Source organism: Gekko japonicus, unplaced genomic scaffold, assembly GCF_001447785.1.
Source record: "Gekko japonicus isolate JY-2015 unplaced genomic scaffold, Gekko_japonicus_V1.1 scaffold70, whole genome shotgun sequence".
Classification (NCBI taxonomy): Eukaryota; Metazoa; Chordata; class Lepidosauria; order Squamata; family Gekkonidae; genus Gekko; species Gekko japonicus.
The window spans coordinates 1,893,883-1,909,674 of NW_015167529.1; the positions used below are offsets into that span (position 1 = coordinate 1,893,883).

General features: G+C 43.5%; 1 protein-coding gene across 1 annotated transcript in view; it reads left to right on the plus strand.

Annotated features, from left to right (window-relative positions):
• LOC107112232 (hornerin-like) overlaps positions 1-15,792 on the plus strand; it is a 115,938-nt gene that overhangs the window by 16,495 nt on the left and 83,651 nt on the right. The window contains exons 5-9 of the mRNA XM_015413329.1: positions 4,061-4,208; positions 6,412-6,447; positions 7,450-7,491; positions 13,487-13,522; positions 14,495-14,524. Of these exons, the coding sequence (XP_015268815.1) occupies positions 4,061-4,208; positions 6,412-6,447; positions 7,450-7,491; positions 13,487-13,522; positions 14,495-14,524 (292 nt within the window). The remainder of the gene's footprint in view (positions 1-4,060; positions 4,209-6,411; positions 6,448-7,449; positions 7,492-13,486; positions 13,523-14,494; positions 14,525-15,792) is intronic.

Genomic DNA, 15,792 nt, shown 5'->3' on the forward strand with positions numbered 1-15,792 from the left:
CCATGTCTGACATGTAAGATGGGTTCCTGTTGGGTCACCAATGTTGCAGAAAGAGTTTCCATTCCACAAGCATCACCAAATGTGGCACCAGGAGATCTCCCACTATTACGTATAGTTGATCTCCAGACAACCAAGATCAGTTCCTCTGCAGAAAACGGTTGCTTTGGAGGGTGGACTCTGTGGTAGCATACCCTGCTGAGGTGCCTCCCACGACCCCACCCTCCCCAGGCTCCATCCCCCAAATCTCCAGGGCTTTTCCAAACCAGAGGAGACAGTTCTACCAAATGTCTCCAGGGGCTGCTGCTGGTGACATGAAGAGTTACACTGGTCGCAGGGGACAATGGGATGTCATTTCCATATACATTCAGTCACGAAGTTAGGTATGGGTCATTCCATTTTATTAGTCTCCCAATCTATTAAGCTGCTTTGGGCTCCGTTTTAAAGGACAAAGGTGGGTGTAAATATTTTCAGCGAATGGATGTTACACACCACTGGGCTGCATACATAAGCAGCCAGCCTACTGTGAAAGTACAGTCACTACACCTGCAAGATATGTGAAGATAAAGGATTGAACTGGGAGGATTCGTATTGAAAGAGAAAGTGGATTTGCAGTGTTAATAGGCTAGATCTTGTGTCAGCCATAACGCCACTGTTCCCTTTTCAGAGCTGGATTGTGCACAGCACTGGGTTGACTGGCCCCTTGAGTCAGGTGTGAAAAAGATCACACATCTCTGTCTCTATAAAATGCAAATTGCAGGGTTATGCAGGAAGGGAGAATGAGTTTAACCTTTAATTCTCCATTTGGCTTTGCTAATCAAAATCAGGCTCCCTGCCTTGGTTTTAGCATTTAACAGGGGAAAAGGCCTGTTTTTAAAAAGATGTGTTTTTCCTTTAAAATGCTTATGGTGGAGCCAGTTATTGTTACTGAAACCAAACAAAAATTGAAGGATTAAACCCCATGCAGCTACAGCACAAATCAAGGCTGTACAAGCCTGCATTTTATAGGTAGATTGGGTTGTGTAATCTTCGTAATGTCAATTTGAGCCCTCTCCCTTACCCTTTCTTGTCTAATATTAAAGTGCAGAGGGTGGAGGTGCCTTAAAAGACAATAATAATAAATTGGATCATACACATTTGAAAAATAACCAAAACCAAAGCAGTTAGTCTGCCTGTCATTCCTCTCCCATCTTTCTGTCAGATTCCTGGGTCAGTGATATATTTTGATATACAGAAGTGAATTTGTTGAGGAAAAATGCACCAATTCCCCTTTCTATACCTGCTCATCTTTCTGTATACACATATACACAGCTGTTTTGGGGGACTGCCTGTCCTCTTCTTTTTCTTCTTTGGTAGTCTGATGTTATATTGAAAAGCAGAGGTCATTTCAGGGGGAACGCGGGGGAACACAGTTCCCCCGAGTGAGGTGCAGGGGGCGGGGCACATGACGAAGCCCCGCCCCCTGCTTCCGGCCGCCCCGCTTCCAGCCCTCATTCAGCCAGGAGGAGGCAGGAGAAGAGGGAGGGTAAGTTGCTTCCTCCCCGCCTCTCCCCACCCCTGCCTGCCTGGGGCCAGGGAGGGCCTTGGCGGGGCTTCCTCACACTCCCGCTGGCCTTGCAGGTCCACTGCCGGGCCCCTGATGTCAGAGGGTGTGGCATATGCTAATGAGTTATGCTAATGAGTTCCCCTAGCTCTTTTTCTACGAAATGACCCCTGTTGAAAAGGTAGAATGTAGCATTTGTATATGTTGGATATGGTCATTTCATCATCTGTAGTCTGTCTTAGTTAGCAGGGTTAAGAAAGATCACTAGTTGAGATCTTAGACAGCTGAGGCCAGTCACAACAGACAATACTGATTTAAATGGACCAAAGATATGAGTCTAAGGCTTGGAGTCACCAGAAAATCTCTGCACATGCAGGAGTGGCTGATTTTCACAGCCCCCCCCCCCACCACCTCCATGGCAGACATCTGACTCCCCCATCATGCTGTTCCTGAGGGTCCCCTGTCCTTCAGAAAAAGCACTGGGGGGGGGGGGCTGCAGAGCAGGAGGGGGGAGTCATGGATGTCCTGCCTTGTTGACTGTAATCCTTCTGTCTTTGGAAAGCTTCTTGTGGATCCAAGCAATAACCTTTATTAATGTGCTGTCTTGCAGCTACTGCATATTTCTTATCACAGAGCAATAAGGTTGTCGGCTCTGGTTTAGGAAATTCCTGGAGATCTGGGGGGTGAAGTCCGGGGAGGCTGAAGTTTGAGGACAGGAGGGTCTTCATCAGGATATAGTGCCACCCTCCAAAGCAGCCATTTTCTCCAGGGGAACTGGTCTCTGTTGCCTGGACATAAACTGTAATCCCAGGTGATCTCTAGCCACTACATGGAGAAGGGATGCCAGACCCCTCACCTCTCCACTGCCGATCGGCTAGCTGGCAAAAAAAAGGAGGAACACCCGACATGCCCACATGTCTTCCAACATGACCCGGAAGTGACATAGGCACATTAGGGATGTTGGAGCGATGCTCTGGTTTTGGGGCTTTTGCCCCCAAACCAAAGCTTCACCCCAATGTGCCTACATCAATTCTGGGTCCCTTTGGAAGTCATGTGGGCACGTCACTGAAACACTGGGTGAGACTCCCTTCTCATGGTAATCCCACTCCCTGTCCCCCTCCAGCTGCCCAGAGGGACCTGGCAAGCCTAACACGGAGGTTGGCAACCCAATGGAGCGATCACATTTGGCTTGCCACCTGACAATTGCAAGAGAGTTCGAGCTGCTGGAACCAGAGGGGCACTAGAGGGAACAGCAGAAAACAAGAGAAGTCAGGGGAAATATTTATCTAGCCATTTATTAATATTAATGGCCCCACGGGTGGACCGCCTGATGGTACCCGGTATTTTTGGCCACTGTGTAAAAGAGTGTTGGGCTGGATGGGCCATTGGCCTGATTCAACATTGGCTTCTCTTATGTTCTTAAATATTGATACCCTTACCCTACCTTTCCACTTAAAATTGAGGGAAAACCTGCAAAACAGATTGAGGACATTCTTCTGTATGTTTCAGCTGAGCCTTAAAACTGTAGCCGTAAGTGCTTGTAGGGTGGATCTGAACAGTAAACATTGATTTTGGAGGGTGGCCTTACTGTTGCATTGTTTTCATTTTGTGGGGTAGTACGTTGCATCATACTAATAAATGCTTCAAAGTGACTCTGGCACTAGATAAGCAAATTCAGATAACCCAGGAACTGTGGCATGGACAAGCATATTCAGATATGGATATGTTTCTTGGATTAACAGAACACCAGGATCAATATCAGAATCCAGGTGCTGTATTAGTTGTTGGAAAGAAAAGCCAGAAAATGAGAAGGCTGTTCGGAATTCAATTCGGAAACAATTAATTCAAATTGTTTGAGCAGTATCATGTGATATAATGTACAGGATTAATGTTGCTAAATAGAATCAAAATGGGTAATACGTTTGACATATTTTTTGGCAAACATTGGCACACATGAGTTAAAACAGGAAGTTCTTCTCAACCCATTTCGTTCAGTACTGTTTCCCCTGACTGGTTCTCAAAGGTCACCATCAGAATCCAGGTGCTATATTAGTTGTAGGAAAGAAAAGCCAGAAAATGAGAAGGCTGTTCGGAATTCAGTTCGGAAACAATTATTTCAAATTGTTTGACCAGTATCATGTGATATAATGTATGGGATTAATGTTGCTAAATAGAATCAAAACGGGTAATACGTTTGACATATTTTTTGGCAAACATTGGCACACATGAGTTAAAACAGGAAGTTCTTCTCAACCCATTTCGTTCAGTACTGTTTCCCCTGACTGGTTCTCAAAGGTCACCGGCCGAGAAAAATCTTTCCCAACACTTGTATCCAATATCTTCTCTTAACTAGAGTTTAGCTAGAACCTCCTGCATGCAAAGGATGTGCTCTGACACGGAACCCTAAGACCATCCTTGGGCAACTTAAAAAAACAAACAAGCAGCTTCTTAACATAGACACTTTGCTGCACCATACCAGATAATCACCACAATACAAAATGTGATTTATTATCTTTTCAGAGCGACCATTTTTCAAGATCCTGAAACATACTGGGTTGTTGTTCCCAGTGTAGTCCTGTTTCCCAGAAATTTAAGTGAGGCAGCAGATGATTCCAACACTGGTGGTGAATCTCAGCCAGGCCAAATATCACCCAAAAGCAGGAAGAAGGTTTGTTGAAATTACTTGGTCTCCATTACTTACCCTTTTACATATTCTGGTTTGGAAACCAAATGTGCTGTTCCACTGGTGTAACAGGGGTTTCGCAGGCAGAACAGCTTTATCTTAGTGGAGGAGAGGGTGATTTTCCTCTTCTTTCCCCTCCTACTGCATACCCTCACTTTGCCCACCATGCTGTTCCTTAATCTCCAGCAGCAGAAAGGGGGACGGGTTGCTCAGAGGACTGCAATAGGAGAAGAGAGAAATCATGCACTTCCGGCTTCACTCTGATGGCACTAGTTTAGCTCGGGCTGGAATGACCCCAAAGACGGCTGCTGGCGCCAGATCTGGCCAGCCAACCCTCCCTGAGAGGCCAGCGCTGCCGTGCTGGACCCTCATAGACTCCCTCACCCTCATGATTCCATCTGAGGATGCGGGGGGGGGGCAGGCAAAAGCCTGCACCTGCATATAGGCAGGCACAGGTCTTTCAGCCAAAACTGAGCACTTTCAATGTTGATTTCAATGGGGGATAGCTCACCATGTGCTTAAATCTTCCATTAAACTCAACAGGAGAGTAAAGGTGCTTAATTTTGGCTGGGAGTCCAGTAAATGTAGGATTACACTTGGGCTTGGTTTACGCTATTTCAATTCTCCAATTGTTTATGTACTTGAAGAACACGACAGCACTGAGAAAGGCTGGGCTTTATGTATGACAAGCCAGTTGTGACACCAATATTCGGACTTGTAGAGATAGGCTGCCTTCTTCTGCACCTGTGCCTGATTCACGCTAACTTTCCCACCACCCCTGCTGCTGTGATCATTATCCATCCATATTCAGAGTTTTGTTGTGACAGCCTATCATTGGAACTAGCTTCATGTCAATGACATGATCCAGCATGAATAAATTCTAACTTGAGTCCCTTTCACTATACACCAGATATTTTGTTTCCTTTACAGTCTGCAGGTATTACTCTAAGAATAAACTGTGGCCAGGTAAGGATTTTTGAACTATGATTCGCAATATATCTTTTATACATGAATTGCTTTTGATTGCATTGAACCCATTATTTGTGTTGTGAGTACGGTTAATTTGGGACAATGACTCTTAAATAATTATAGCACTTTTCTGCTAGATATATATTTAAAGTGCCTCAAGATAACTGGTGCATATATGACTGAGAAGGATTTACTCCCAAACAATTCGACCTATGCTTCTTGGTTATGCTGCTGAATATAAAACAGTATAACGTACTCCAGTATTACAAACTCTGCACTGCATATAACAATATAGCTCCTATCATTTTTTTAAAGCAAAGTGTTTACTGTTTGGTATTTACACTCTGTTTGGTTTTGGTATCTTTGAGGTAGTATGTTGTATGTTGTCATTAAAATTTGAGCCACCATAGGTGGCTAAACAGGTAGATAGCTGCAAATACATGAAGAAATAGATGTGTTGAGGTAGTCCAGTTTATTAGAATCTAGCTTTAATTACTCATATCATCTTAACATGTTGGCATCTGAGAAGAATTACCCCCATTCTATGTTTGTTTGTCCTTAATGTTTGTATGTTTTTGAAATTTTTAAAATAAAATTCTATCCCTCCATTAAAAAAGAGAGAGAGAACTGGTGCAAGTTGATGCTGCCATCTTTGCCAAAATCATTAAAAAATAAAAAAATAAGGAGATGGGGGGGGGGGGAACATGTTCTGAAACATGATTCACACTCTCGTTCCCACAATTCTTTGCATGCTTGAAATTGAACTTGTGCATCTTCTCCCTCTTGGTCCACGGTAGGCTTGCCAACTCCACCTTGGGAAATTCCTGGAGATTTGGGGATGGTGGCAGGGGATGGTGAAGTCTGGGGAGGGGAAGCCATTGACCCTGTGATGCTGTAGACGCTCCCCTCCAAAGCTTCCATCTCCTCCAGGGGAACTGACCTCTGTAGTCTGGAGCTGTAATTCCAGGAAATCTCCAGGCCTGACCTGGAGACTGGAAGTCCTGGCTCAGGGACACAGAAAGAGGCTCAACTATTCTATTTCGGCATTACAAAGAAGTGTGGGTATTAGGAAGCATGAAGTGCTTTCCTTCTTCTGAAGTCACTCTAAAGGGAAACCTGATTGGTTATAGTCTTCTGGCACTATACTAAGCCAAAGGATGTATATTTGGGTGAACTTTCTGAAATTTGACTGTATCAATAGTTTTTTCATTACTTTCAGGGTGGCAGTTACGCAAGCAGTAGTGAGTGTACCAAGGTAAGCCGTTTCTTTTTCAATCTGTACCATGACTCTGATGACAATTTGACATACATACATTAAGTGCCGTCGAGTTGCAAATGACTTATGGTGACCCCAGCAAGGGGCTTTCAAGGCAAGTGAGAAGCAGAGGTGGTTAGCCATTTTCTTCCTCTGCAGAGTTTTCTTTGGTAGTCTCCCATCCAAGTACTGACCCTGCTTAACTTCTGAGATCTGATGAGACTGGGCTGTAGGAAGCCACCTTCCCTCCCTCCTGATGACAATTTTAGTACCTCGGTTACTAGGGTTGCCAAGTCCGGACTTACCTCATCATTTCCTTGTGACGTGCACGCGGGGGGTGGGGTTTCCCCCGGGGCCCAATTCCACAGGGGCGGAAATCGGGCCTCCAAAGCAGGGGGAAATCCCCGGGGGGATTTGGCAGCCCTATTGGTTACAGTTCTTTGGGCTCTTTCTTAGTATTATTCATATAATCAGTCTTTCCACTAGCAAACATGGTCCTATGCCTTTTCAAGATGATTCTGTAAATTAAAAAAAGAAGAAGAAGAAGAAATTCCAAAATGGCCTAAAGAGGACTGAGCATGCTCATGGGCCCCTACCAGGCATAGAATGTTGACAAAACTTGAGCAACAGTTAAATGGAAAATAGAATGGCGAGGAAGAATTGCCGTGCTAAACCCCATAAGATCTTATAGTATTCTGGAGGGAAAAATTTATATTAGGGGGAGTTTTTAATGGTTCATCCCTCCCCCATTCCTTGCAGGCCTCCAACCTTCTTGTTCTCACAACTGCTGTATTTATTTTCCATAATACCATTCACCAAATAACATGCCATATAATTCCTCTCGCTTCTGATTTCTTATTGCAACAACAAATCTTTATTGTGCTTTAGATTGCAAACTGTATGCATGTGCTCTGCTTTCCATCAGATCCTACCTTCCCTTGACCCTGAAACCCAAATATTTTATGCAACAGATAATTAAAGATAAATGTCTGGTTGTTGCAGATATATCAGGGTTCCTCATCCGGCACTTATTCCGGCAGTCAGGTAAGTTCCAATTGCATTGTGTGTGATTTTGTGACAGACACTGCAGTGGCTTTCTCAAAAATCCTCAAAGGCTGGATAGTCAGGCTGTTAGAATGTTGCCTTCATCTGTATCCACCAACTACATCATACTGCAGCTCAGTCTCTGATCTTGCCGTACTGCAGTGAGTAGTACATTCAAACAAAGCAATTTATTTGGAGGGTAGCAAGTCTCCGGACTGGTTTACGCAGTATAAACATTGTAATATCAAATAGTGACTTGCATGTGTAAGGGAAGTGTCGTAGATCAACTACTATAGATAGCTTTCCCCTTTCACGTGAGAGTCAGTTTAAATAGCTGCAAGTCATCGACAAAATACCAAGAAATTAATAGTGATATCCTGTGCAGAGTTACTTCAGTTTAAACCTGTTGGTTTTAATAGGCTGAGAGTGGAATTGTACTTGTAAGAGATGACAAACGAAGGGATGTCCATGGCTATGTGAACTAGCCCTTACAATACAATCCCATATGTGTGTGAGATATATACCCACACACATCACACACAGAAAACACACACTCCAATTTTCCTCCCAGTGGGAACTCAAAACAGTTTACAACATAATTCTCCCCTCCTCCATTTTATCCTCTGAGCAACAACCCTGTAAATTAAGTTATGCTGAGACAGTGTGACTGACGCAAGTTTGGCCAGCAAGTTTCATAGCAGAGCTGTGAGACCCAGGGACTTCCCAATCCAAGTCCAGTACTCTAATCACTATACTGTGCCAGCTCTCTACAGGCTAGGCTAGGAATAACTCTCCATATGATTTCAGTGTCAGTGTCCTGCTATCAATTGGACATTTCACTGAAGAAAGAGAAATATCTGGTCCAAACTTCCTATGTTGAGTAGAAGCACTGATGAGCATGGAAGCAGGTTTTTACAAAATTCTGCTCCACACAAAATAGCTGCCAGGTAGGAGCTGCATCTACACATTGGGCTAACAAGTGGAATACAGGTTTTAATATTAATGTGTCAACTGTTACATGCATCAAATATTTGGGTGCAGCACCTCACCATGTGGTTTGGCATCTACACAGTTGCACAATTACAGGAATCTTGCGAAGTGGTGCAGAGGCAAACTACTCAGCAGCAAGTGTTGCATATGGTAAACTGCTACTCAAAAGGAGGTTGCTTTGTGAAGAAACCAAAATGACTTTTTTTTTTGCACTGCTGAACAACTTCCTCTGGGCACCATTTTGTGTGAGCCTGTGCAGGCTTGTGCTATAAAATTACTCTCCTCAAGTCATGTTTTTACTTCATGACTTCCCATAATTAAATAATATTGAATAATGTAACCACATGAGGACATTAAATAGTGTAGATTAACAGCAAGAAGGGAAACAAAACTTAGAGTGAGGTGGGCGAACCACCTCGTTTCATCCAGCATTCTGTCTAGAAGGTGCAGGATATCCAGGCTGTGAAAAATGGCATTCCTTAAAATCAAGCATTTGAAGTACAGATTATTAAATTTGATTTCTTTGCCAAGTTCAGCATTTTCTTCTCAGGGTGGTAGCAGGCAGCTCCAGGTAAACTGTTTTCCCCAAAAATCTGAGGTTACTAGAGCTCTGTTCACATGTAACAGTGAACACACATATAATCTGCATACTGCACATGCATGATTTTCTTTAAACATTTCTTGAGTAATTCTCATGTTACATTCAAAGCATGTATAGTTGAATGTGTGGTTGAAATTGCACTATGCAGGTATTGGCCCCTTGTTTCATTTGTCAAGTGAACACATGTTGTCTCTTTCTTACAAACCGATGGACACATGTACAGGTAGGTTGTACATGGGGTCAGTGCGACACACAAACAGGGCTTAATTTGGTATCCCTTTCAGTAAAGACATAGTATTCCGTGCACGTCTAGCTCCAAAATGGTAGCTAATCTTTATCTGCCAGGACTGTTCTAGTCTAGGAATATGACATGGGGAGAGGCAGAAGCCCGTCCTCCTGCCATGCCATGGCCCCAGGCTGAATTGGGCCTCTGTAGACTTCACAGATACCATTCCTCACAGCTGCTGTGTGCCAGTGAGGAAAGTGAGTGAGGTCCAGGGACCCCAGACCTGACTTGTTAAAAATTGTCACATGTAGCGGCCCTGAGATAGCCATAATCTGGGATGGTTTCAGGTGGGTAGCCATGCTGGTTTGCAGTAGAAGTCTCCCTGGTCCGCGTCCTTCCACTCCACCAGTGGTTCATCCACTACATTATGGCTCAGGATGTTCAGATGGCTTGCAGAGTCCCTCCTGCTGGATTGCAAGCCCTTATATAGCTGCCATTTTTGCTTCCTTCTAGAAAGACCTGCTGTGTCACGAGCAAGGGAGCTACGTCTCTTGGCTGTCTTTGCATGCATGATAAGATGGCCTGCAGAAGGGGGGGGGCCCTCTCTGTGGTGGAAATAATTCCTCCAAGGCTCTATCCTAGAGCTTATTCCTTATTATAGTATATCCCTGTTGGCCAGGTCTGTCCAGGTCTTTTGATCTGCCATGTTCATAAGTTTGTCTTCTCTTCCTGTCACATAATTCTGATACCATGTCACTTTCTGTGACATGGTTGCAGCTTAGTGGATACGTTTCTTAGTTGGTCCTGGGATTGGGATAGTTGAAGACCGCTGCACGAAATCTCTGTGGCTCTCTAAAAGCAAGTGTCTTTTTCTTCTGTGTGATGCCTGATTATGAGCAACTTGTGTGTAATCTAATTGCAGCTATTTAGAAAGAGCATTCAGACTCCCATGGGGTAATTCATTGTGTGGATTTGGGGCAGTTGGTTGTCTTGTGTCTGTCCATCAACTTCATGCTTGATGTACCTGCCACTCTTAAATTGTGTCACATTATCTGCAACAACCAGGAGCACTTTTTGTGGCGGCATAGCCACAAAGTTACCATGGGCCACTTTTATTCCTTGTGAATCATGACTGAAATAGAATAGAAGAAAATGCCAGTGGGAGATGGAGGGAAATGCTAGGTTTCCCGTCTTTACGGAAAGAGCCATCTTAGTGTGGTGGTTAAGAGCGGTGGACTCTAATCTAGAAAACCAGATTTGATTCCTGACTCCTCCCCATGAAGCCAGCTGGGTGACCTTGGGTCAGTCACAGTTCTCAGAGCTCTCTCACCCCCACCAACCTCACAGAAAGAAGAGGAAGGGAAGGCCGCTCCAAGAGTCCTTTAGATAGTTTACAGTGAGATATAAAACCAACAACTCCTCCTCCTCCTCCTCTTCTTCTTCTTCTCTCAGCAGATCATTATCTTGGATTCATTCTCCTTTTTGAAATCACATCCAATAATTCTGGTTTCTTTACAGATATGTTGCTCTCAATGACAACATACGTTCAAATAAGCCTTCTCTCTGCAAAGTAGATGGATTGTGATGCACGCTGCTAGTGTTATACATTGCAGGTTTTATTTCACGCAGTAAACAAAGCATTTTTAAAAAAAGAAATAACCCATTTTATTTTCTTCCAGGGCGGTGTAGTGTATCAAGGAGGTACAAAAAAAGGTGGCTGCCTTGGTGTAAGCATACTCTTCTTTAGACTTTTAGTCCTTATTGAACTATAGCCTTGGTTATATTGCAGGAGCTTGGGTATTCATTGCTTTGATTAATACAAAATGGCCTCAGATTTTTTTTGGAAACCAGGGTTGCATTGCAGCAGCACTCCAGTGCCTGTACTGGCTTCCCGTTATTTCGTTTCTAAGCATAAACAGTAAAAGCTTGTTAAAAGGTGTTTTCAGTTGCTACTCAACTACTGTGAAACTCCGTTCCTTAAAAACTTACCAAATCCTGAATACTTTCCAGAGTGCTATAAAACTTTTTTCTTTAAAAGCAAAATTTGGAAGATTTGAATTCATGTGTATATGCACTCACACGGATATGGTGTTGTCATTTTACCCAGATATAGGGATGGAATGGGACAGAAACTGTAATGAGTACAGATAAATAAAAGGTTCACTGTCATGATGTGTTGCTGGGTTGACTGATACCTATGCTGTGATAATACATTAGTCTTGAAATGCGGTATATGGAAGTGGCTCCTGAGCTTGTACAGAGTGCCTTTCTCTGGCACTATGTAACCATAAATGGCACTCAGACCTGGTTGTACTAAAATACCGGCAGGCAGTGTGCAGATGACTTATGCCTCCTATATAATGCCCATAAAAGGGCTTGGTTGCATTACCATGGAAAGATGTGCACGTTTACTGATATGTGGTAAGCTTCTACATTCAGTTTGGTAGTGCTTCATTGTAAGTTGGCAGATGCAGTTCTTTCAGTTTGGTTGTGCTTCATTGTAAGTTGGCAGATGCAGTTCTTGGGAATGTTAAACTAAGTCCCGGTTCATTTCCTTTTAAAAATTGATCACTGACTACTTGCTGTAAAAAAAAAATTAAAAAAATCCAAAGTCAAATTACTTAGACTTTTCCTTAGTCTCTAATTTTGAATACTCCTCCTGTCAATCAATATTATTATCACATGATGTCGTTAAGAGGCACAGCAAAATGAAATATCCAACTTCTTCGCTGTTTTCTACACAGGGTGGAGTTTCAAGTGTCTACAGCAAGTATGGCTGCGGTGATGTAAGTTTTCTGGGAGTTTTGGTGTATGATGGAGGGCTGGTGCCGTTAGCTCAACCCCTTCTGCTGGGTAGCTGTCCTGTTCATTGTAATCAACCATATGTTTTACAAGTATGCTACTAACCAACATCACCTTGACTTGGTCAATCCATGCAGCAGAACAGAGAGATAGATTGGGCTGTACCATTTCAGGTTGCAAATGGCAGCTCGCATTCTTACTGGTCCCTCGTATAAAAATTCTCTGTAAATAAAAATTCAGCACATCCAGAATAAAGGTTCTAGAAAAGCCTGTCACATACTATACTTGTTTTCCACTTGCTGTGAATTATTAAATTAGGGTGAAATATGACAAATGTCATCCCTGCCCTACAGTTTGGAGTGGTACAACAGAAGATTAGAATCGAAATGACCTCAGTAATGAATACCATATTGATCCAAATATATGGGAGGATAGGGAAGAGAAGATGTTTTTTTTTGCTGATTCCTCCCACTCACTGTAGACCTCTGTGTCCCCCCCCCTCATGCTGTTCCCAGGTTTCCCCTGTCCCTTCCCCCGCTCATGCTGTTCCCAGGTTTCCCCTGTCCCTTGGGAGCAATATTTTGCAGGGACATTTGGATATGCATTAGGAGAGAAGAGGGAAAGAAGCTACACTTTGAGGATGGAGATCCTTCCACCAGCAGAAATTTCTAAGCTACTGGGTCTAGCTAGTAAATGAGCATTTAAACTTAGATATACACTGCATACAGGGTTGCCAGCAATGTTCCCTCTAAGCTGAGTTAGTGTGAGCTAGCTCACAGTTCTTTAACCTCACACATTTTTGTCTTAGCTCAGGAAGGATTGCTCCAGAGCACACTAATTTATATAGGAGCCAAATTGCTTGCTCACAACTTTAATGCCAGCAGCTCACAAAGTAGGATTTTTGCTCACAAGACTCCACAGCTTAGAGGGAACATTGGTTGCCAGCATCCAGGTAGTGCCTGGAGATCACCCAGCATGACAACTGATAATTAGACTGCAGAGATCATTTCCCTTGGAGAAAATGGCTGCTTTGGAGGGCGGACTCTGTGGCATTATATCCTGCTGAGGTCCCTCCCTTCCCCAAACCCCATCCTCCCAAGGCTCTAAACCCAAATCTGCAGGAGTTTCCCAACCTGGCACTGGCAACCTTAGCTGCAATTTAGGCATAGATGTGACAGTAAAGGAACACTGTGACGACCTCTATATATTTTTTCCCAAGATGGGATCTTCTTTTTCTAGAGCAAACCTGGATTAGTTTTCCCTGAGTTATCATCAAAACTTAAACCTTAATTGATATAACAGTGTACCTTAAGAAATGACACTTTCTTGAATTCTTACTTTAACTAAAAATAAATTAAGGTTTTCTTTATTTGTAGGGCGGCATAGACTACAGTAGCAACTCATATGGACAGGTAAGGATGCTTTATCTATAATATCAAAACCAACAGAAATTCTTGTGGCACCTTAAATACTAACAGATACGTGAACTGTTACCTCAGGAGACAGGATATTTTTTAAAGCACACACTTGAACACAATTTTTTTCTCTGTAAATCTCTTACGGACTGATAATAGCATTCATAAATCTGATGAAGTAATTTCTAGTCTGCAAACTTCAGGTCACAACAATTCTTACCCTTGGGTCTTTCTTGTTTTGTTTACTAAGGCCCTGTCTCTGCACACTGCTAAGCGTTGTATACTCAGAGCTAGAAAACTTTACACAGGCTCATGAGCTTCCTCACTGGTTTTTGCCAGCTTTTTCCTAGAGCCAATGGCCTCAGGGCTTAACTACAATATATACATTGTGAGTTCTGTGTATGGAACTCCCTGTATTTGTTTAAATCCACTAGGTGCATGGGGACTTGATTCAGACTGGGAGCATGGCACAGGGGGAGGGGACTTTTAAGCCCTAAGGTACAGTTTTTCCCCTATCCATAAATTATTTTGATTGACTGATTTTTCTAGTTTAACAGTTTGCCAAGAGTATAGCAAACTTCCTAAAAAGGTGTGGGCGACTCCTAGGGATGATAGGAACTGCTTCTTGATTCCCCATACCTGCCACACCAGTTTGGTGTAGTGGTTAAGTGTGCGGACTCTAATCTGGGAGAACTGGGTTTGATTCCCCACTCTTCCACTTGCAGCTGCAGGATGACCTTGGGCAAGCCATAGTTCTGACGAGCTGTCCTTGAAAGGGCAGTTCTTGAAAGAGCTCTCTCAGCCTCACCTACCTCACAGGGTGTCTGTTGTGGGGAGGGGGAGGGAAAGGAGTTTGTAAACCACTCTGAGACTCTGAGTGAAGGGTGGGGTATAAATCCAAACTCTTCTTCTCTTCTTCTTCTTCCTAATGAACAAAATATCAATATTTGCTTTCTGTTTTCCTTACAGTCTGTTTCAACTGCATCAGATACCAAAAAGGTATGTACTCTTTCTAAACTAAAACACTGAAGTATTTCTCTACAAGACTTTCTTCTATACAGCCAGCACACCTAATGGCCTTCAGGCCACTCTGAGGTTGGGGACAGGACCAGTGCAGAGTACAGTCTTCATAGTATGAGATGTGATATTAGCTTGACTTTTCTTGCACACCATGGCCACGGTCAAATGTGCATTTCAGGACATTCCCTTAGCCAGTTTGGTGTAGTGGTTAAGTGCGCGGACTCTAATCCGGGTTTGATTCCCCCACTCCTCCACTTGCACCTGCTGATGTGACCTTGGGTCAGTCACAAGCTCTGGCACAGCTGTCCTTGAAAAAGAGCAGTTTCTGTCAAGAGCTCTCTCAGCCCCACCCACCTCACAGGGCGTCTGTTGTGGGGAGGGGAAGGGAAAGGAGTTTGTAAGCCGCTCTGAGACTCCAAGTGAAGGGCGGGGTATAAATCCAATCTCTTCTCTTCTTCTTCTCTTGCTTTTCTACCGTAAGCTCATGTAGATTTAATGTACTCCATTTTGACTGATATCTTTTGATAGACTTCACCTAACACTCATTGTGGTGTTAAACACTGAACTGGAAATAGGAGAAGTTCTTATGTTGGTATTCCTCAAGTGAAATATCTAGTTAATTGATGAAATTCCATTAAAAGAACACTATGGCCCTCAAAGCAGAATCATCAAGGGATTCGGGTATGATGAAACATCTTCCATTCCCCACTAACACCCTGGTCCAATGCTGTCCAATGCCCATCCAACTGGGTTGATCCAATACTACTCCACTTATGAATCTCTCCTAATATATAATTCTGTTTTGGTCATGGACTCTCCTGAACATTCCACACGGCACCCACAGCCTTTGGCTCCATGATCTGTCACTCATAAGCTGTCCCTATCCACTGGCTGTGTTGCCTGAGTCTCGCCTCCAATATTCTAAACAGTTTGCTGTTCCTCTCCCCCCAATAGCCAGTTAGAACACAGAGGTCATTTGCATATGCGGCCTGATTGGCCTTTGCCTCTAACATTCTAAACAGTTTGCTGTTGCTGTGGGAGTCACTGAATGTGTCCTGAGGTAAAATAAATACCCCAATCTCCCTGTGGGGCCTGGAGAGCTCCCAGAAACCACCATGTTCCCCAGCCACAGCACATCATTTCCCCTACAGAAAATTTCCCAGCTGTTACAACTGATGTCCAGATGACCAAGATCTGTTCTCCTGGAGACAATGGCAGCTTTGGGCAGTGGACATTATATCCTGCTG